This window comes from Schistocerca piceifrons, chromosome 6 (assembly GCF_021461385.2).
Source record: "Schistocerca piceifrons isolate TAMUIC-IGC-003096 chromosome 6, iqSchPice1.1, whole genome shotgun sequence".
Taxonomy (NCBI): Eukaryota; Metazoa; Arthropoda; class Insecta; order Orthoptera; family Acrididae; genus Schistocerca; species Schistocerca piceifrons.
Window position 1 is genome coordinate 279449895 of NC_060143.1, and position 24292 is coordinate 279474186.

At 45.9% G+C, this 24292-nt stretch overlaps 1 protein-coding gene across 15 annotated transcripts in view; it reads right to left on the reverse strand.

Moving 5' to 3' along the window:
- Positions 1-24292, reverse strand: part of LOC124802672 (CUGBP Elav-like family member 2) — an 858657-nt gene that overhangs the window by 360735 nt on the left and 473630 nt on the right. For all 15 annotated transcript variants that reach the window (XM_047263599.1, XM_047263598.1, XM_047263594.1 and 12 more), the window contains one exon: positions 11888-11936. In XM_047263599.1, coding sequence (XP_047119555.1) covers positions 11888-11936 — 49 coding nt within the window. The remainder of the gene's footprint in view (positions 1-11887; positions 11937-24292) is intronic.

Consider the following 24292-nt stretch of genomic DNA (forward strand, 5'->3'; position numbering starts at 1 on the left):
CCTTGTATTTACTTATTCCTCCCACGAACAGGTCACTACTCGGTCAAGCAACGGAAGCAGGGGGCGAGCGCTGACACAGGCGGAGGGCACGATAAAACGGCAATCTAAAAACCGCGCCTCCTTCAACCCGCTAACCTTAGCCTTTACTTTGCATTTCCGGCGACAGCCGCGGCAGCAGGATGTAATTCCGACCTCTCCTTAACATAACGAGGCTTCCAAACGCAAAAAAAGCTAGCTATTCGGGTTCGAACGCGTAGCAGCATAAAGATATACAGGAAGCTAAACTCTGTGTATGTGTGAAGGAGGAAAAAAAATCTGACAAGAGCTGCGATATTCTCTTCTGTAGATGAACAAACACCTGATTAACCAATGAGAGCATTTAATTTGCAGAGCAGTGAATTATGTCTTTGTGATAACTCGTTATTCGCGCGCCGCAGAATTTCACGTTACAGGAGAGATGAGAGTATCTACAATGCGACTGGTAGCGTACAAATCTTTGGCCTACTAATCTGGCCAGAACTAGCCGAGGGAAAATGATAAGATATCTCACTTTCTACGAGGCCAGGTAGGTACGAATTCACTGTTTCCGGGAGGGTCACTTTGTTTGTGATGTATGAGGATTTTCGAAACTTGTTTCCGACTCTCTGTGGAGGAGGAGGAGGAGGAGGAGGAGGAGGAGGGTGAGAGTGGCCCTTACTGTTGCTCGGTTTGTAACCAATACAACGTGCCATTTCTTTCCGTTTTAACGCGATAAGCATGACCAGGATTTTCATAATATTAACAATAATAAAATGCCTAATACCTTCTATACATCAGTGTTGAATACATTAATTGTGCAACTTCCAACAACTATGCAATTTAGATAATTAAGTCATTTGAAAAGCACGTACCCAAAATTTTAGGAACATGCATCTTGTGCAATTGATTTATGAACAACAGCGACATACTCTCGCAACTTTCACAGTGACGTAAATTACAGTTTATATGAATCTGGGTATTTTTAAGAAAATCAACCCAGTGGGTAAAATTGGGGTTATGGGTTTTATTGTTTTGTATTTTTCGTGGTCACGATGAAGCAGTTCAATTTCTATTTCTACAATTAATTTACGACCACTGGATCAGTGCCTCATTTCTCTATCTGGCAGCACTGTCTCCACTGGGTGAATCTGTTCCATCTACAGGCTTGTTTAGTCAAAATTAAGAAATAATTTAGGAGATATCGGTCATTGCTGAACGTATGGACAAGAATTATTTAAAAAAAACCAGAATTACCGATTTTCGCAGAAGATCCATCATCAGAACGCCAGCGACTGAGGTCTAGAAAACAATCGTGGCGTACAGCGGTCAGTCTGCTGTACAGTCATTTCAACTTGAAACATGCGTGAGTAACAAGAACCAACTTTTCTGATGCGTCACCAATTAATCGGAATTTCCTGGGATCGAACATCGGTATAGTGCGACTCTGAGACAGAGCTAAACATGTCAATCGGAAGACTGTTACAATGGCAAGCCAGGCTGTTCCTGTTGGCTTCTGGACTGCACTGTTTTGAGTTTTGATTTCAGCTGCCCCATTTTAAAATGTTACAAAATAAATCATTCTGAGGATGTTTTTATTGGTGACGACCAAAGGGATTAATAAATTAAAATGAGAACGCCTTGAATGAACAAAATCTAGAACTGACCACTGCTTACCAATAAATGCAAGAACGATCATCGTGATAGTGGTGGTAATTTGGTTCCTATTCCACTCTTCGATGCAGCGGTCGAATAGTTGTTAGTAAATTATTGTTGTTGTTATTGTGGTTAGTACATTTCATCGCGCACACAGATGAACTGCTCAGTAAAACTGAAGGTGTATGGGTTCGAACTTCTAGGACCATCTCAAACAGTCTTGTGGCAAAGTCCGCTGACAGACATCGGTTATCAATGAAATTTAACTGTATGGTGCGACACACCTGCTAACTACGCAGCTGCCCTAACCACTAAGCCACCCTGGCATACTGGCTTTGCACGATTGTACAGACTATCCCTCCCGTGTCCTTTCTGAATCCAAATTTTCATTCGCTCCTCCGCCCCCTTGATATTCCCCCTGAACACTTACGACTCTGGAGAGGCTCTGCAACTGTACTGCTATAGCCTCTCGGCATCGAACGGAACTGGAGGTGCTGCTGAAACCCAGGTTTCAGGCTGCATGTACAGGGTGAGTCAAGAAATGTTTACAAACTGACATGGCACATCGGGCATACAACAAAGATCAGTGGTCACATAAGGGATCGCCAACGCCACGAGAGAGGCTGCAAAGGTCAGATGTGGGCTGGCATTGTCGGAGACTGTTTAATTGGGCCGTACATTCTTCTGGGCCCACCTTTGCCGGCCACTGGTAGCGGTGGGCCAGTCGCAAGGCCACCAGATCACCCGATCTGTCCCCAATCGACTAATTCCTGTGCGCACGCGCGCGCGCTTATCTCCTCCTGCCGTGGGTGTCCTTTGTAGCATGTGACTAAATAACTGCAACGCCATTTAGCAAAAATGGGTCTGAGCACTAAGGGACTTAACATCTGAGGTCATCAGTCCCCTAGACTTAGAACTACTTAAACGTAACTAACCTAAGGACATCACACACATCCATGACTGAGGCAGGATTCGAACCTGCGACCGTAGCAGCAGTGCGGTTCCGGACTGAAGCGGCTAGAACCTCTCGGCCACAACGGCCGGCGCCATTGAGCAGTCCTGTATGGCCCTTACGACGCCCGTTGTGCCCTGTCAATTTGTAACCTTTTCCCGAATCATCTTTTATGTATATGCAGATTTAAGGGACGAATGGAACTTTGTACCAAGTCCGGGATTACAACCCGGGTCTTCTCCACCCGAAGCCACCCCATGAGTGGGGTTTGCCCAACCGCCAGTACTACCCTAGCACGCGTCCCTCTTCAACCCGAATTCCGATTCACGACTCAGCCCACCTGGTATTCCCCCAACTCTAACAGCTTTGCAGAGGCTCTGCAACTGTACTGGAATAGTACCTCCGCAACTAACGAAACGGGGGATCCTGGTCGAAAACCAAGTTTCAGTCTGTAGGTATAGATCGCTTACAAAATTCAGCCCAGAGAAAAATTCAAAGAACTTAACCGAAGTGGATGAAGGAAGGAAGCACAATCGAGGGGGGGGGGGAGAAGCAAAGAGTGGGGGGGGGGAGAAGCAAAGAGTGGGGCAGTGGGGCACGGTGTGGAGTGTGCGCGGCGCGGCAGCAGCGGGGCAGTGCGGCTGACGGGCCGTCACCTGTGACGGCGGGGGGCGGGGGCTCGCCGTGCGGCGCCCAGCCCCGCCCGGCAGGGGATCAAAGTGCCGACCGCCGGCGAGTCCGAGAGGCGCCACCGGCGCGGAAAAGGGGAGCAGGCGGCGCTAATTGGAAATTTCACGCGCAGCGGCGCGCCAGTCGCCTGCGCGCGACGCAGCCTTCACGCCCGACACGCGTCGTCCAGGAGCTGCGAGCGGCGGACGGCGGCCGCTTTCACCTGCGTGCCTCGCGTCCAGCAAGGGGCCTCTCTGTCGCCGGCCACCACAGGGGCTCTTTGCGCCTGCTTACACATCCGTGTACAAGGGGCGTTCTGTAAGCAATGCGGCACACTTTTTCCCTGAAAGCAGGTTGGTCTTATACAGATTTCAACCCTCGGCTACAACACCCTATTTGTGAACATGATCTCCGTTGAACACAACTGCCTTTCGTTGGCTTACTGGTGACGCTCTACTGATCCACGTCGGTGCGAGCGTCTCGCTACATCAATGACCTGCCCGTCGCCAAGGTACTGCTTCCCCCGAGTGCATCTTTCACTGAACCAAACAGATGGAAGGTTCGATATACGGGCTGCAAGGTGGAAGAGGGACAAAAGCCCGGTGAAGTTTCATCAGCTCCTCTCGGTTGCACAGACTTGTGCGAGGCCTTGTATTTTCATGGAGCGGGATCACCCCGAATGAGAGTGTCCGCACTTTCCAACGTTGCAGGAGTCACAGCTCTGTACGGCCGGACGGCACGCAGGAGGTTGGACGGGTTTGCGCGATATTGTTGCGATGATGACAGACGACTTGCCCAACGACTCACCACTGCCAGGTCTCCGTAGACATTCTGCAAATCCCTATGAGTATCTGCGATGCTCTGATTTCCTGTCCGTGAAAAGACAATGACAGCTCTCTGCTTGGAACGCAGATGCTATTTAGAAGGCTACATGTAGCGCCATTACCTATCGGAACTTCATTTAACTATAGAGGCTGAAGTGCGAATATTTCCACCGTGTCCTACAACAAATTCTACATTAATTCAGGCGAAACTGACTCAGAAAAAAAGTGTGCCCCTCGTACATATTTCGCAAGCTACCGTTTGGTGCACTTCTGGGGATGACTCGTACCACAAGTGATTTCTTTTCGCGTTACACGCGTCGGGACCTCTGCCTTTCCCGGGCAAGTGCTCTATCGATAGAGCTACCCAAACAACTCACGACCTTTCGTCACAGCTTTACTATCCTGTTAGCATTTAAAATACACTGCTGGAAATGGAAAAAAGAACACATTGACACCGGTGTGTCAGACCCACCATACTTGCTCCGGACACTGCGAGAGGGCTGTACAAGCAATGATCACACGCACGGCACAGCGGACACACCAGGAACCGCGGTGTTGGCCGTCGAATGGCGCTAGCTGCGCAGCATTTGTGCACCGCCGCCGTCAGTGTCAGCCAGTTAGCCGTGGCATACGGAGCTCCATCGCAGTCTTTAACACTGGTAGCATGCCGCGACAGCGTGGACGTGAACCGTATGTGCAGTTGACGGACTTTGAGCGAGGGCGTATAGTGGGCATGCGGGAGGCCGGGTGGACGTACCGCCGAATTGCTCATCACGTGGGGCGTGAGGTCTCCACAGTACATCGATGTTGTCGCCAGTGGTCGGCGGAAGGTGCACGTGCCCGTCGACCTGGGACCGGACCGCAGCGACGCACGGATGCACGCCAAGACCGTAGGATCCTACGCAGTGCCGTAGGGGACCGCACCGCCACTTCCCAGCAAATTAGGGACACTGTTGCTCCTGGGGTATCGGCGAGGACCATTCGCAACCGTCTCCATGAAGCTGGGCTACGGTCCCGCACACCGTTAGGCCGTCTTCCGCTCACGCCCCAACATCGTGCAGCCCGCCTCCAGTGGTGTCGCGACAGGCGTGAATGGAGGGACGAATGGAGACGTGTCGCCTTCAGCGATGAGAGTCGCTTCTGCCTTGGTGCCAATGATGGTCGTATGCGTGTTTGGCGCCGTGGAGGTGAGCGCCACAATCAGGACTGCATACGACCGAGGCACACAGGGCCAACACCCGGCATCATGGTGTGGGGAGCGATCTCCTACACTGGCCGTACACCACTGGTGATCGTCGAGGGGACACTGAATAGTGCACGGTACATCCAAACCGTCATCGAACCCATCGTTCTACCATTCCTAGACCGGCAAGGGAACTTGCTGTTCCAACAGGACAATGCACGTCCGCATGTATCCCGTGCCACCCAACGTGCTCTAGAAGGTGTAAGTCAACTACCCTGGCCAGCAAGATCTCCGGATCTGTCCCCCATTGAGCATGTTTGGGACTGGATGAAGCGTCGTCTCACGCGGTCTGCACGTCCAGCACGAACGCTGGTCCAACTGAGGCGCCATGTGGATATGGCATGGCAAGCCGTTCCACAGGACTACATCCAGCATCTCTACGATCGTCTCCATGGGAGAATAGCAGCCTGCATTGCTGCGAAAGGTGGATATACACTGTACTAGTGCCGGCATTGTGCATGCTCTGTTGCCTGTGTCTATGTGCCTGTGGTTCTGTCAGTGTGATCATGTGATGTATCTGACCCCAGGAATGTGTCAATAAAGTTTCCCCTTCCTGGGACAATGAATTCACGGTGTTCTTATTTCAATTTCCAGGAGTGTAGATTCAACGAAGTTCATGTTTACACTGCACACGAAAGCCAATTCACGCACAGTAAACAACAAACTCCAAAACAAAGTGCCTTTTGTGAAAATAATCAAACTCAAGTCCGTTTCTCACATGATATCACGAAAACTATGGCTGAACGGAAAGGACAGACAGATTCCGTATTCCTACATTTCCGAAAAGCCTCTGACATGGTGCCCCACTGCAATCAGCTACGGTATACGCATACAGATTAGGTTTCGAAATATGTAAGTGGCTCGTACACTACGCAATTAATGGACCTCAGTACGTTGTCCTGGACGGCGAGTTTTTATCTGAGACAAGAATATCGGTAGGAGCGCCCCAGGGAAGTGTGAAAGTAGAGCTCTTATTCTGTATCTAAAGGTAGTATCCCTCCTGAGAGTGGTCAGGGGCTATTTCTATGGTGTTTGAGCAGATATTTCAAATTTAGTTTCCGAGTTGTGGAGCTTCAGTCAGAGCAAACAAATAGTGCTCACCACGCCTTTCACGAGACGCCCAGCGTAGGCGGAAAGCGTCGGTTCGTTTCTCGTTACAAATAAAATGATTTTTGAAGCTGAATTTTGAGTGCCCATTCTATAGACCGATCCCAGATGCCGATATTCGTTTTGTCGATACCTATAAACAGCGACAGTGAAACACGAAGAATAACCTGTGCGACAGCAGCGTTCGGGCCCGCGATGACTGCTACCGCCGTGCACGCTGCGCTACTTACAAGGGAACCTCCCCATCGCACCTCCCTCAGATTTAGTTATAAGTTGGCACAGTGGATAGGCCTTGAAAAACTGGACACAGATCAATCGAGAAAACAGGAAGAAGTTGTGTAGAACTATGAAAAAAATAAGTAAAATATACAAACTGAGTAGTCAATGTGCAAGATATGTAACATCAAGCATAATCTGAGGTCAGGAACGCCGTGGTCCCGTGGTTAGCGTGCGCAGCTGCGGAGCAAGAGGTCCTTGGTTCAAGTCTTCCTTCGAGTGAAAAGTTTACTTTTTTTATTGTCGCAAAGTTATGATCTGTCCGTTCGTTCATTGATGTCTCTGTTCACTGTAAAAAGTTCAGTGTTGTGTTGTGTTTTGCGACCGCACCGCAAAACCGTGTGATTAGTAGATGAAAGGACGTGCCTCTCCAATGGGAACCGAAAACATATTGCCCACGAAATACATCTCACGTATTTAATGAACTCTCGTCCAAAGTAGCGAACAGTCAACTGCCAGCCAGGGAGCCTCGTTAGCAAGAATACTCTCTCTTCCGTGCGCTGTAGTCGACTGACGTCGAGTGTTTCGATGTTTGCTGAAGTGTAGCGTCCCCATACTACAGTTACCTCGAACCGGACGGACGGACGGACAGATAATAATTGTCTGAAAATAAAAAATTAAAATTTTTCACTCGAAAAAAGGTTTGAACCAATGACCTCTCGTTCCGCACCTGCTCACGCTAAACACGGGACCACGGCGCTCCTGAACTCAGATTATCCTTGTTGTTGCTTATCTTACACATGGACTACTCACTTTGTATATTTTGCTTATTGTTTTCATAGTTCCACACAACTTCTTCCTGTTCTCTCGATTGATCTGTGTTCAGTTTTTCAAGGCCTATCCACTGTGCCAACTTATAACTAAATCTGAGGGGGGTGCGATGGGGAGGTTCCCTTGTTAGTTGCTGCTGGACTGCTGTCAGTTCGTGTTTTACTGTTACTGTTAAAAGGGATTGATAAAACGAACGTCGGAATACACTGATCTGGGAGTGCTGCAAAGAATACGCACGTAAAATTCCGATTTAAAAATAATATTGTTTGTAATGGGAAACAAGCCGACGGTTTCTGTTGCCAATGGGCGTCGCATGAAAGTAGTAACGAGCAGTAACTGTTTGGGCTGACTCCCGCTATGCAGTGCAACAACGAATGCAAGTATCTGCCGATACACCACAGTGTTATTCTCGTTCTGTGCTGCTGTCACTGCGTGGTGTGCTTATTTTTAACAGATAACGCGAAGGAAGCAGTGCAACTCCATAGATAACTGGTTTCAAGGCCATAACCACTCTGCACTGTGAAATCGAAATTATGTTAACGAGTAATGCCTCAACGTATTCTGTATGTAACGACCGAACTGTCCCCAACGTCGCTATGTTGATGTCGTTAACTCTGAACCAACTTCGAAATACTCTTCGACGGGGAATCACTGTTTTTCTGATTCAGTTATAGATACGAAATATGAAAGTAATTTTACAGAGTGTGATGGAAACAAAAATCATAACCCCCTCTCCTCTCCTGTATAAATTTGGAATTGTGCACGTATCGACAGCTGTTGATAAGCCTTATTTAACGTGAGATTTCTCTGGTTTTACAATCATGCGTTTTGCGATATACACGAGAAGGAAGTAATGCACCTTTTCCGGCATCGGGCAGGTATCTGTTTCGAGAAGAAGGAAAAAAGCACCTAATTACTTTTCCGAAACTGTCATTTTCATCGTTGTATCAATGAACTCTTCTTAGAAATTTCGAATACTGTTAAGAGGAGAATATCGTTCCAATTAAAAGAACCGTAACAGCTTCAATATCTCTTCAGACGAAGGTACAAACGTGACTAATAGAGTAAATTACTTGCATTAATTTTACGGAAACAAGTTATGGTACTTCGAACAGTTGTAAAAATATTTAGGGTGTCGAGTTTATTTGGAATTAATATTTAAAATTTTGGATTAGATGTCTGTGTATGTGAACTGTCCCCCGCACTTCTCGCCAGTTACACTCGTTTGTGTAGGTGAGATATCTGTTATTCTATGATCACAGGACTGTAGAAGACTCACTGGAGGGAGTCACACCCATTGAATTACCTGGGAGTATGCGTACGGAGCATTTCGTGTTATGAGGACGATATAGAACTAATCGCAGACAGAACTGATGTCAGACAGACTCATTGCAAAATCGTCCTCAGGAAGCGTAGTTTATCCACGAAGAAGGTAGCTTACGAGACACTCATACATTCAACCAATACTTAAATACTGCCCGTCAGTGTGGGATTCATAGCAAACACGACTGATGGAGGAAACAACAGACCCAGAAAAGAGCAGGATTTCATCATATGTTCATTTAGTATGTGCGAAAGCATTACGGAGACTCGTCCTATTGCAGTGGCACACGCTGCAAGGGAGGGCTAGTACATCACGGTGCGGTTTATTGTTAAAATTTCGAGAGCGTGCGTTTCTAGAAGAGTCAACCTATATGGTTCCTCTTACGTAAATTTCACGAAAAGACCATGAGGGTAAAATCAGAGATTGGAGCTCACCCGGAGACTTCAAAACAATGTGTGTGTGTGTGTGTGTGTGTGTGTGTGTGTGTGTGTGTGTGTGTGTGTGTGTGTGTGTGTGTGTGTTGGGGAGGTGGGGGATGGGGTGGAAAGGGGCGGGCGGTGTAGTAGTAGTTTCGTGACCTGGCATCAGAGAGAGATTTCGCTTCTCGTGAAACAGTTTTGAAACTTTTCGCTAACTACTGTCTCATGGCAAAAACAATCCAACGAGAAAATAGAAATTAGGATAATCGGCAGGTCACAGTAGTAGTGGCAGAAGGACAAAACGTTTTGTTATTAGTTTGCAGTTTCCATCCGAGCTACGGGAACAACAACATACTCTCATCTCCCAAACACCCAGCAACTGTCTTGCTTTCAATGTGTAACGTGCACTCTACTCTCCGGACACTGCGTATCATTGCAGTACACCATTTCGTTTCCCTCGTCTGTCCGTTCAAGTCGTAGGGAGAAGAGCAGTAAACACGGCACCTCAGAGGTGGAAGCGTACTGTGCCGAGAAGGGAAACAACAGATGTGGACGTATTTCTCCCGGGCTCATTGAGGACTGACATTCACGAAGCTTGGCACAACACCGCGGGGACCATGCCAAACCCGCGGGCTCGAAACATCCGCATCTCGTAAGACCACTGTTCAAAGATAAAAATCCACGGCCATGGAGTTACAATGTTGTGAGGAGTGACCTCTCTCCAACCGAAAAAACTGAATGTAAAGAGAGAACATTCGCGTTCGTCTCCCCCAAGACCCACACAAAAGCAGCATTTGTTTCGTTTTAGGGCGCAAAAAACAACTGGGGTCATACGCGCACAAAAGCAGCATGACGACTTTGTTTCTTCGGAAGGTTGCCCTGAGACTTCAAGGTTGAAATTATAATATTTTTTGAACCAGTTTTGTTGTATTCGAGAGCAAGTTTTACTTTACTAGCTTTCTTGGCCGAAAATCAGTTCGGAGCTCTCAAGCCACTTCGTGATTTTTTTTTTTTCGTGTGCCATGAAGTTACAATTCCTTCGTTACGACCGTGCAACGCCATTCTGTCATCATGAGATTAAGTACGTGAGGTATTCTCACAGGAAAACGCTTGTAACTGTCGTTACTGGAGTGTAGTATCAAACAGATTTTAACAACAACGAGGTAACTTGGTTCAAACGGAACGCTCTTCACACTATACTCATTATCAAAAAATGATCGTACGAAAAAGTAGCGAAGTTTGCCTTGAAGTCAATAAAAAAAATAAAATAAAAAAAAGTCCAATCTTAAATATATTCAGTCCTTATTTACAAACGCTTTTGTGTGAATAATTCACGTCATAATTCGTCCCACTCACAACAATGGAATGGGGCAAGTACCTGTAGCGCGAGAAACTACGGCCAATAACGAACACTCCAAAGGTTGGAGACCGCACCGGTGGTAAAAGCAATCGAGAAAACATTACTACAGTTAAAACCCATTTCTTTTATTTTCCTATGCCGCTCTACAATCGAAGCAGAATCTGAGTGATTAGTAACGAAGTGCTCATACCATTTTTCTTCGTTTTCAACTCTCCATATATTTTTTCGATTAAATTTCATTTACGTGCGAATTACCAATTTTCCACGTTTTTCCAGACAAGTCGCCATCCCAAATACGCACTCGGTAACCGTATGACTACAAATGAGTCATGATTTGCGTACCGAGTCCGTATTCAGCGGAAAACAACCTACAGTTCGTTGTTACATTACAGTTAGCCCTAATAAGTATCGGTCCTCTCAAACCACTCATCAGCTGTGACAAATCCTGTGAGCACAACTTTCTTCCACTACTCATGCAGTTACGGCAGTAAGGGCAGTAAGTAGACTGAATTTACAGCGGCTTATGCGCAACTTACGTCGGCAGTTGATCTATTTCAAAACTATCGATTCGATAATCAGTTTCCGAAATGATGTATAAAACGAAGCTGCAGAAGGGACCCCATATGCAGTTAATGTTTTTCCACTGTTTGCATGTCACGACCTCAAGCAATAACTTACTAATTTTCATAGGTACAAAAGGAAACATTATCAATTGGTCTAATAGTTTTCAAGAAATATTTTTAAGGGAAAATCTTACATAGAAAGAAACAGAGTAGACCGAGACCATCCACACCTAACTTGGCGATCTGTGAAACGAACTTTGTCGGATGGTGAAGACAGTACTTGAAAACCTTACTGTGGTCCATCGCTATATGCGAGTACAAAGCTGGAAAGAAACGACTGACATGTATTCAGCACACATCAACAAGAATCAGCACGAGTAGTGACTGGACACGACGACGTTACTTCACAGTTCCCGGTAACCCAGTTCGTTCCCCATGCCTTCTAACCGAATGCCCTCGTTCTTACATTCTGACATCGTTCGACGTCCAGTGAATTTCACAACCGACGTACTGGTGGCGTCTCCAATTTTCACTCGACATACTTCGTTAACATGCACTCTCGGACTACATGTTTAAACATTTCTAAGAGAAGAAGACCTCAGTGTCGCTCTTACCTTGAACTGGGCACGAACTGCAGGCGGACCAGCTCGATACCACAATTCGCCAAACGAACCAAACTAGAGAATCATAGAGGAGGCCGTGACTCACCGTTCCTGTTCTCGCTGTCCGCAGGCTTCATCTGGATGGGGTGATGCATCTGCAACAGAAAGAGGAGCCGAGTCAGTGGGTGGTCACGTGACAGCTGACGGGGTGATACGGCGGCAGTATCGGCGACATGTGAGACGCTGCCGACACGTCGCCGCCTGCGGCTCAGCTCTGCGGAAACCCTGCGGGGAAGAAGCGGCCGGAGTGTCGGCTTCATTTAAATTCCGCACCGTCTATCGAGGCAGTCGACCTTCTGCCGAGGTGGTGACTTACGACTACTTTTCTTAATGTTCCGGTAAGATTAGCTTCTGAAAATAGTTCGACCGCGTCACGAGGAAACTTCTTCCAGCTGTTACGCTATTCTGAAATTACGTACAGGGTTATTACAAATGATTGAACCGATTTCACAGCTCTACAATAACTTTATTATTTGAGATATTTTCACAATGCTTTGCACACACATACAAAAACTCAAAAAGTTTTTTTAGGCATTCACAAATGTTCGATATGTGCCCCTTTAGTGATTCGGCAGACATCAAGCCGATAATCAAGTTCCTCCCACACTGGGCGCAGCATGTCCCCATCAATGAGTTCGAAAGCATCGTTGATGCGAGCTCGCAGTTCTGGCACGTTTCTTGGTGGAGGTGGTTTAAACACTGAATCTTTCACATAACCCCACAAGAAATCGCATGGGGTTAAGTCGGGAGAGCGTGGAGGCCATGACATGAATTGCTGATCATGATCTCTACCACGACCGATCCATTGGTTTTCCAATCTCCTGTTTAAGAAATGCCGAACACCATGATGGAAGTGCGGTGGAGCACCATCCTGTTGAAAGATGAAGTCGGCGCTGTCGGTCTCCAGTTGTGGCATGAGCCAATTTTCCAGCATGTCCAGATACACGTGTCCTGTAACGTTTCTTTCGCAGAAGAAAAAGGGGCCGTAAACTTTAAACCGTGAGATTGCACAAAACACGTTAACTTTTTGCTGCATTGCGAATTTGCTACACGAATGCGTGAGGATTCTCTACCATCCAGATTCGCACATTGTGTCTGTTCACTTCACCATTAAGAAAAAATGTTGCTTCATCACTGAAAACAAGTTTCGCACTGAACGCATCCTCTTCCATGAGCTGTTGCAACCGCGCCGAAAATTCAAAGCGTTTGACTGTCATCGGGTGTCGGGGCTTGTAGCAATTGTAAACGGTAAGGCTTCTGCTTTAGCCTTTTCCGTAAGATTTTCCAAACCGTCGGCTGTGGTACGTTTAGCTCCCTGCTTGCTTTATTCGTCGACTTCCGCGGGCTACGCGTGAAACTTGCCCGCACGCGTTCAACCGTTTCTTCGCTCACTGCAGGCCGACCCGTTGATTTCCCCTTACAGAGCCATCCAGAAGCTTTAAACTGCGCATACCATCGCCGAATGGAGTTAGCAGTTGGTGGATCTTTGTTGAACTTCGTCCTGAAGTGTCGTTGCACTGTTATGACTGACTGATGTGAGTGCATTTCAAGCACGACATACGCTTTCTCGGCTCCTGTCGCCATTTTGTCTCACTGCGCTCTCGAGCGCTCTGGCGGCAGAAACCTGAAGTGCGGCTTCAGCCGAACAAAACTTCATGAGTTTTTCTACGTATCTGTAGTGTGTCGTGACCATATGTCAATGAATGGAGCTACAGTGAATTTATGAAATCGCTTCAATCGTTTGTAATAGCCCTGTATAACGTGCCATTAATTTACACCAGACATCGAATTTACATGTTGATATTCTTACAAGAAGAGAAGGCGAATACCATTCTCGAATTACACGACATATAAGAGTTTTATCATTTATTGTACTTAGACATATTCCGAAACGACTGTACAACATCAGATGCAATTACAATTTTACATCTAAATGGAATTTTTAGTTTCGTACACTAGTGGTAAATACAAAAAGATGCAGTATCATAACTAATAAACACTGACACGAGCAAAAGCTGCGAAAAACCCAAATCTCAACACCAGTGCTTTAGTTTATGTTCAACGGATCATGTGGGGTGTTTCCGTACCGTCAGTTTCCATTTCTACTACCATGAAGAACGGTGACAGCTAAGGAGTTCATAAAAAATACGCAAAGGGCGCTTCTATAACCCTGCTGTTGAGGAAACGTATTTCGGATCTGTCACTGAAAGTAGTTGGTATAGTACCCTGTGTGAAAACAATACGGCCGTTACATTCTTCAATTTAGTGGGAAAGTGAAAAGTTACATAAATTGCAACGGTGATAACCAAGATTTCACGGAAAATATTTTAAGAGTTTGCCGAGTTTCCTGAGTATTTCAGTGGAATGGAATCGTGGTCTCTGGTAGTCCGTTATCGAGTAAGAACGTAATTTTCATTTATTCAGTTTGTTACCACAATTATGACGGTTCTGTGAAAATATGCGGTCACCAACACATGCAACACGAGAAACAGAGGAATGGAACAACTCTGACGTATTGTGATGCGCAAGCCGTAGCTACGGCAGCACCCCCGCCTATCGTCGTTACTCTTCTCTTCCACTGTGTTCCATGACACCATGAAGCAGTTGCGTGTCAGGCTAGTCATCACCAGAGAACCTACCCCTATTGTAGTTATCACTGCTAACGTACAGCTAACACTGCCGAAAAAACCAGCTCGTGTCAGTACAAAAATAGTTGAAATGGCTCTGAGCAGTGTGGGACTGAGGTTATCAGTCCCCTAGAACTTGAACTACTTTTAACCTAACTAACCTAAGGACATCAATCCACACATCCATGCCCGAGGCAGGATTCGAACCTCCGACTGTAGCAGTCGCGCGGTTCCGGGATGAAGCGCCTAGAACCGCTCGGCCACAGCTTATAAAGGTGGAGAGTGAACAATCCGGCATTACTGCTGTCAACAACAATTACCGTTTGTGAATGAGACAGATTTCGTTTCAGTCAAGACTCAAAGCGCACACCACTGACATTTGCACTGTTGTGCTGAGTGCAATAAAGATATAGAAAAACCACGGCGATGCACCACGAACGAATTATCCGTTTTGGACGGAAATGGACAGATTTGTTGAGACGCACCAGACAGTGGTGGGATAGCAACCTCTCCGTCGCCCGTTATCCTAGGGTCACATTTCAGGAAGGTGATGCCCGCCCGCACACGGCGAGGCTTTCTGCTGCTTGTCAAACCTAACGTTAGTCAGCAAGATCGCCGGATCTCTCCCCAACTCAGAAGATATGGAGCATTATGGGGAGGGCTCTCCAACTACCTCGGGATTTTGAGCACCTAAGCAGCCAATTGCACAGAATTTATCACGATATCCCTAATGAAGACATCTAGCAACTCTATCCATCAATGCCTACCCGAATAACTGCTTGCGTAAGAGCCAAAAGTGGACCAATACGTTATTGATTTGTGAAGCTCTTACTCTTGAACAAATCATCCAATTTTTTCTGAAATTGTTATCATTTGTTTGTCTGTTCATGGGTATCATATCTACCGATTTCCGTCCCATTCGGATAATGCCTTCGGGCGCGTCGTCATTTTGTCCCAGAGTGCAAATGCAGCCTCCCTGCATCAATCACGCTACCGGAAACGACAGGTCGCTCATATCAAAATTTTCAGGAAATATGTCTGAACGACCTCAGTAATTTTGTGGATGGAGTTCGCATTCACCCGGTGCAAGTTGTAGAGATATCCATCAGATTTCAAATTGGAAAAAAAAAGGTTCAAATGGCTCTGAGCACTATGGACTTAACTTCTGAGGTCATCAGTCCCCTAGAACTTACAACTACTTAAACCTAACTAACCTAAGGACATCACACACATCCATGCCCGTGGCAGGATTCGAAACTGCGACCGCAGCGGTCGCGCGGTTCCAGACTGTAGCACCTAGAACCGCTCGGCCACCCTGGCCGGCTTCAAATTGAAGTGTGGTGGTGTAATGGCATGGATGAAAACAACAGGGCTGACTGATTCCTTAAACTATCGAGAATGCAAAACAGCTGCAGTCAATCCGGATAGCTTGCGCTCATAAAGCTTTCGTCTGCAAAGAAAAAGACCCTATAATGTTTTGCCTAAGATTTCGCACCACAATGGTAATTTGAAAGAGCGATAGAAGAAACTTGTTTCTTTTGTTTGCTCTGAAGCCCGAACAACGGCAGCTGTGGTGATTCATGCGCCAGTTGACATGAAACATTTTTTCCTTCTGCGGAAATCACTCGGCTGCCTTACCAAGCAGATTATTCACAAACTGCGTATGTTTCTGCGTATTAATCTCTATTTTCGTTGCTATGTCGAACTTCGTATATTTGTTTCCGTAAGATTTCGCACACTAAGAGTAATTGAGTTTGCTACAATGCAAACCACGGCCGCAACCGATTCCTTAGGGCCTATAATTTCAGGTAAATATGTTAGATATTTCCTGCACTACTGAGAAACTTTAAGGTAGATTACTCCCTTCTACGGGTAGGGTTTCCTTCAACTGAACTGCAATAACGAACCTAAACTGTACGAACGGCTGCGCAATTTCTTTTTTAACAGACACTGTTATGATATCCCACCAAATACCTTCCAGACGTAATGCCAACATAAAATTCGTAATACCTCTTGTTGCTACAAAAAACAACACAAATTTATGTACAAACCAACGAAAAAGTTATCAGTGCTAAATGTAGTCATTCGCTTTCGCAAACCCTGCATTTGTAACAAATGAATTAAATGTTCTGACAAGAAGACAATTCCATCGTCCTCTTCAGTGTCAGTAGCTGCACAACTGTTATACATTGAACTCTTTTCCGTGCTGGCGACCGTTACAAGTACCCCGGTAGTACTACTGCTTATGGCGCGCTGGCGACACATTCATGCTTCAGACTAAGAAAATCAAAGTGCTTTGCAAACGGAAGATATTCATACTTCACCGGAACGTGGATAGAACCAAGAAGCGTATGCAAGATCTGAGGACTTAGAGACACGATCGTTTTTCTGCGTTTCAAGGCGGTCCATTTTAAGCCATATGACGTCACACCGTTCCGGTGATCCTTCCTCCGTCAGTCTCACTACAGCTTAATTAATTCTGGCAGTATCCTCCAGTACTATGTACCAATTTGAGAACGGTACTTTTGTATGTGCAACTAGTAGTAGTTGCCGAAGAAGTGATTTGTTGACTTACGACGACCCCAGTATTTGTTTTACTGCTGTCTGGTCTTATTTCTGCATCTTGTCTCCTTTCTACCACGATATTTTAATAAATTTAAGGCCAAGTGCGGTCATGGTACATCAGCAGAATATGATTTAGTGCCGTTATAAACTCGTCGTGAAACTCAAAATATTCTCCAGTCCCCAATTCCTTTAGATCTGGGACCAGGGAGAATCAGTTTTTCCGTTCCAAACGCCTCTATCATGGTAACATTTTTCTACCATTCATGCTGTACTTTTTTATTTGGTTGGTCCAGAAATCTTGCATTGTGTTAGTTAAGTTTTATTTTCATTTATTTATTAATTTGTCATTTGCCAGGGGGTTCCAAAAAGTCCCATCCGTACCCAAAAAAAATCCTGTCTGTGAAACTCATTCCTCGTTTTGGCGCGAAGTTTTTATGTGAACTGACAGATCCAAATCTCAACCATAGCAACGAAACTGCACACACTGCCGGAGGTTCTTTTCGGAAAGGAGAAAAAATCTAAACCTTCCCATTTAATTTAGTGTTCATTTTGTTTTCAGTGAGGCAGGCGTATTTTCAGAACATTGCTTGCATTTCTAATATTTAAGTGTAACATAATTCCAATGGAACGTCACAAATGTAATGTTGACATGAACAAGCCTTTGGAGTGTCCCTTTGGAATTACATTACAGTAAAATATTAGAGATGCACGCAGTGGTTTGAAAATGGACGCAAGCGTTCGAAACTAGACACCATTAAAGATTGTATGCAACTGAAGTGGAAAACGAATAACAAATAAATTCAGCTGCTGGTTCTACATGCTACTGGAATGCTGGAACAGCACAAACTCCCCATTTGAGTTTGGTCGCCTTCAGCAAATGCGGCAGCCGACCTAAAAAACTATCCACGTGTACATTTTCACACCGTTTTGCTTCTCCTTATGTGTCTACGAGGGCATATCTTCATAAGCCTTTAATCGATGATTCTATCCATACCATATTCTACATTTGCTCGAAATTTTCGTGGACCCTCACAAACATAAGTACGTCTACCTTTGAATGAAGCGTTCGTTTCTTAATAGTTGGAAATGAATGAGTGGGCTACTTTTAGATCTTCACAAACGTTTGATGAATTGGCTGGTACTTAATAATTTTAACACGTAGCGGTATTGCAGCTTGCAGCTTATTAATTTGGACAAAACACACACACACACACACACACACACACACACACACACACACACACACACACACACACAGAGAGAGAGAGAGAGAGAGAGAGAGAGAGAGAGAGAGAGTTATTTTGAAAAGTCATCTGAATATGAGTATGTCACCACATTTAGACTTGACTTACGTTACAGTGTAACGAGTACCAACATTACAAGAACAAAATTTCATTGACTTCTGCGTCATCTCTGTGAGACTCAGTAAAGTTTTCATTTGCCGTCTTACAACGTAACCCCAGGGTTTCATCTTTCACCTGCCAATTTGTGTGTTGCTGTCGTGCGTCTGAGTATGGCGGAAGATCGTTGCGGAAATGTGAAGTAGCCCACATTGAGCGGTTCATTCGCTGCTCCCCTGACCTTTACTGTTACTCAGTTGCCCTCGCTAGGCCGCAGCAGAACGAAGCGAAACACACAACACTAGTGACCGCCCTAGAAACTTGTGAGAACAGTCTAAGTGTGTACTCTGTCTAGTAGCCGGAACTATGATATGCTACAAAACGTCGAGAAGTGTATCGGAATGAATAATTTTTTTGATGTATGCACGTACTCTGCAAGACACCGTACGATGCATCGCGGAGGGTACCTTGCACCACTGCCATTTATTTCCTTTCCTATTCCACCCGCGAATACATCGAGGGAAGAAACGACTGTTTGTATGATTCCGCAAGAGCCCTATGTTCTCCCTTGTGTTCGTGGTCGTTACGTGGGGTGTATGTTGGTGACAGGAGGAGCCTTCTGCAGTCAGCCAGAAATATCGGTTCTCTACATTTTCTCAATAGTGTTTCGCGAGAAGAACGAGTTCTTTCCTCCAGGGATTCCTATTTGTGTTCGTGGAGCGTTTCCGTAATACTCGCGTATTGATCGAACCCATTGTTGCCAAATCTAGTAACACGCCTCTGAACTGCTTCGATGTCATCCTCTAATCCAACCTGGTGCGGATGGCAAATACTCTAGGAGTATTCACGAATAGGTCGCACACACGTTATGTAAGCAGTCTTCTTTATAGATGAACCACACTTTCCTAGACCGCGCCCAATAAATCCAGGTCTACCACTCACCTTCTCTACCACCAAACTCGTTCCATTTCACATAGCTTCGCAAAGTTACGTTCAGCTGTTTAATGGACGTGACTGGGTCAAGCAGGACACTGCTAATGCTGTATCCTAACATAACGGGTTTGTTTTTCCTTCTCATTCACAATATCTCTCCGTCAGATCGTTTGTGTACGTACGTACCTGTCCTATCACATTTCCCTGGAGCACTCCTGCCGATACATCTGTCTACGATGAACACTCGTCGTTTAGAACGACGTACTGTCTTCTATTAATAAAGTGTCTTCGAGCCACTCGCATAACTGGAAATATATTCCATAGGCTCAGGCTTTTGTTAACAGTCTGCAGTGTGCCACTGTATCGAACATAAGCCCTTCTGTCGGCATTATAATGGAACCGTGTCTGCAATTCGGTAAATAAAATACAGAACATGTCAATATCGTAAACTGTGTGATAAAGAAACACGTTTCTGTAAGCCTTCTTTGCCTGTACGTGTAATAGCAAATTTCATGCAATAAAAAACGGCAGCCCTCTGATCGCTATTTACTGACTTCAATTTCCTGGTTCTTTTGTGGCATCGTCAGCGACTCCTGTCAAGCAAAACCACTATCTTCTATGTCAGAAGATTTTTAAAGCTGATAACCGATCACTGGATGTAAGGGGGGTAGTATGTCATTTAAGACGAACGTCCACATCATTTCAGCATAGCAGCCACTAGTCGGCAGAACCTATTACAGTGACGATAAGATGGGTGTTCGTAATATTTAGCTAGCTGAACAGAGTCTGATGGTTGTAACTGAATTTATCATATTTATCAGGTGTGACCCCCCCATGAACCATGGACCTTGCCGTTGGTGGGGAAGCTTGCGTGCCTCAGCGATACAGATAGCCGTACCGTAGGTGCAAACACAACGGAGGGGTATCTGTTGAGAGGCCAGACAAACGTGTGGTTCCTGAAGAGGGGCAGCAGCCTTTTCAGTAGTTGCAAGGGCAACAGTCTGGATGATTGACTGATCTGGCCTTGTAACAATAACCAAAACGGCCTTGCTGTGCTGGTACTGCGAACGGCTGAAAGCAAGGGGAAACTACAGCCGTAATTTTTCCCGAGGGCATGCAGCTTTACTGTATGATTACATGATGATGGCGTCCTCTTGGGTAAAATATTCCGGAGGTAAAATAGTCCCCCATTCGGATCTCCGGGCGGGGAATACTCAAGAGGATGTCGTTTTCAGGAGAAAGAAAACTGGCGTTCTACGGATCGGAGCGTGGAATGTCAGATCCCTTAATCGGGCAGGTAGGTTAGAAAATTTAAAAATGGATATGGATAGGTTGAAGTTAGATATAGTGGGAATTAGTGAAGTTCGGTGGCAGGAGGAACAAGACTTCTGGTCAGGTGACTACAGGGTTATAAACACAAAATCAAATAGGGGTAATGCAGGAGTAGGTTTAATAATGAATAGGAAAATAGGAATGCGGGTAAGCTACTACAAACAGCATAGTGAACGCATTATTGTGGCCAAGATAGATACGAAGCCCACACCTACTACAGTAGTACAAGTTTATATGCCAACTAGCTCTGCAGATGACGAAGAAATTGAAGAAATGTATGATGAAATAAAAGAAATTATTCAGATTGTGAAGGGAGACGAAAATTTAATAGTCATGGGTGACTGGAATTCGAGTGTAGGAAAAGGGAGAGAAGGAAACATAGTAGGTGAATATGGGTTGGGGGACAGAAATGAAAGAGGAAGCCGCCTGGTAGAATTTTGCACAGAGCACAACATAATCATAACTAACACTTGGTTTAAGAATCATGAAAGAAGGTTGTATACATGGAAGAACCCTGGAGATACTAAAAGGTGTCAGATAGATTATATAATGGTAAGACATTTCCAGGGGCAGATGTGGACTCTGACCACAATCTATTGGTTATGACCTGTAGATTAAAACTGAAGAAACTGCAAAAAGGTGGGAATTTAAGGAGATGGGACCTGGATAAACTAAAAGAACCAGAGGTTGTACAGAGATTCAGGGAGAGCATAAGGGAGCAATTGACAGGAATGGGGGAAATAAATACAGTAGAAGAAGAATGGGTAGCTTTGAGGGATGAAGTAGTGAAGGCAGCAGAGGATCAAGTAGGTAAAAAGACGAGGGCTAGTAGAAATCCTTGGGTAACAGAAGAAATATTGAATTTAATTGATGAAAGGAGAAAATATAAAAATGCAGTAAGTGAAACAGGCAAAAAGGAATACAAACGTCTCAAAAATGAGATCGACAGGAAGTGCAAAATGGCTAAGCAGGGATGGCTAGAGGACAAATGTAAGGATGTAGAGACCTATCTCACTAGGGGTAAGATAGATACCGCCTACAGGAAAATTAAAGAGACCTTTGGAGATAAGAGAACGACTTGTATGAATATCAAGAGCTCAGATGGAAACCCAGTTCTAAGCAAAGAAGGGAAAGCAGAAAGGTGGAAGGAGTATATAGAGGGTCTATACAAGGGCGATGTTCTTGAGGACAACATTGTGGAAATGGAAGAGGATGTAGATGAAAATGAAATGGGAGATACGATACTGCGTGAAGAGTTTGACAGAGCACTGAAAGACCGGAGTCGAAACAAGGCCCCCGGAGTAGACAATATTCCATTGGAACTACTGACGGCCGTGGGAGAGCCAGTCCTGATAAAACTCTACCATCTGGTGAGCAAGATGTATGAAACAGGCGAAATACCCGCAGACTCAACGAAGAATATAATAATTCCAATCCCAAAGAAAGCAGGTGTTGACAGATGTGAAAATTACCGAACTATCAGCTTAATAAGTCACAGCTGCAAAATACTAACACGAATTCTTTACAGACGAATGGAAAAACTACTAGAAGCCAACCTCGGGGAAGATAAGTTTGGATTCCGTAGAAACACTGGAACACGTGAGGCAATACTGACCTTACGACTTATCTTAGAAGAAAGATTAAGGAAAGGCAAACCCACGTTTCTAGCATTTGTAGACTTAGAGAAAGCTTTTGACAATGTTGACTGGAATACTCTCTTTCAAATTCTGAAGGTGGCAGGGGTAAAATACAGGGAGCGAAAGGCTATTTACAATTTGTACAGAAACCAGATGGCAGTTATAAGAGTCAAGGGACATGAAAGGGAAGCAGTGGTTGGGAAGGGAGTAAGACAGGGTTGTAGCCTCTCGCCGATGTTGTTCAATATGTATATTGAGCAAGCAGTAAAGGAAACAAAAGAAAAATTCGGAGTAGGTATTAAAATTCATGAAGAAGAAATAAAAACTTTGAGGTTCGCCGATGACATTGTAATTCTGTCAGAGACAGCAAAGGACTTGGAAGAGCAGTTGAATGGAATGGACAGTGTCTTGAAAGGAGGATATAAGATGAACATCAACAAAAGCAAAACAAGGATAATGGAATGTAGTCTAATTAAGTCGGGTGATGCTGAGGGAATTAGATTAGGAAATGAGGCACTTAAAGTAGTAAAGAAGTTTTGCTATTTGGGGAGCAAAATAACTGATGATGGTCGAAGTAGAGAGCATATAAAATGTAGGCTGGCAATGGCAAGGAAAGCGTTTCTGAAGAGGAGAAATTTGTTAACATCCAGTATTGATTTAAGTGTCAGGAAGTCATTTCTGAAAGTATTCGTATGGAGTGTAGCCATGTAGGGAAGTGAAACATGGACGATAAATACACTCCTGGAAATTGAAATAAGAACACCGTGAATTCATTGTCCCAGGAAGGGGAAACTTTATTGACACATTCCTGGGGTCAGATACATCACATGATCACACTGACAGAACCACAGGCACATAGACTCAGGCAACAGAGCATGCACAATGTCGGCACTAGTACAGTGTATATCCACCTTTCGCAGCAATGCAGGCTGCTATTCTCCCATGGAGACGATCGTAGAGATGCTGGATGTAGTCCTGTGGAACGGCTTGCCATGCCATTTCCACCTGGCGCCTCAGTTGGACCAGCGTTCGTGCTGGACGTGCAGACCGCGTGAGACGACGCTTCATCCAGTCCCAAACATGCTCAATGGGGGACAGATCCGGAGATCTTGCTGGCCAGGGTAGTTGACTTACACCTTCTAGAGCACGTTGGGTGGCACGGGATACATGCGGACGTGCATTGTCCTGTTGGAACAGCAAGTTCCCTTGCCGGTCTAGGAATGGTAGAACGATGGGTTCGATGACGGTTTGGATGTACCGTGCACTATTCAGTGTCCCCTCGACGATCACCGGTGGTGTACGGCCAGTGTAGGAGATCGCTCCCCACACCATGATGCCGGGTGTTGGCCCTGTGTGCCTCGGTCGTATGCAGTCCTGATTGTGGCGCTCACCTGCACGGCGCCAAACACGCATACGACCATCATTGGCACCAAGGCAGAAGCGACTCTCATCGCTGAAGACGACACGTCTCCATTCGTCCCTCCATTCACGCCTGTCGCGACACCACTGGAGGCGGGCTGCACGATGTTGGGGCGTGAGCGGAAGACGGCCTAACGGTGTGCGGGACCGTAGCCCAGCTTCATGGAGACGGTTGCGAATGGTCCTCGCCGATACCCCAGGAGCAACAGTGTCCCTAATTTGCTGGGAAGTGGCGGTGCGGTCGCCTACGGCACTGCGTAGGATCCTACGGTCTTGGCGTGCATCCGTGCGTCGCTGCGGTCCGGTCCCAGGTCGACGGGCACGTGCACCTTCCGCCGACCACTGGCGACAACATCGATGTACTGTGGAGACCTCACGCCCCAAGTGTTGAGCAATTCGGCGGTACGTCCACCCGGCCTCCCGCATGCCCACTATACGCCCTCGCTCAAAGTCCGTCAACTGCACATACGGTTCACGTCCACGCTGTCGCGGCATGCTACCAGTGTTAAAGACTGCGATGGAGCTCCGTATGCCACGGCAAACTGGCGGACACTGACGGCGGCGGTGCACAAATGCTGCGCAGCTAGCGCCATTCGAC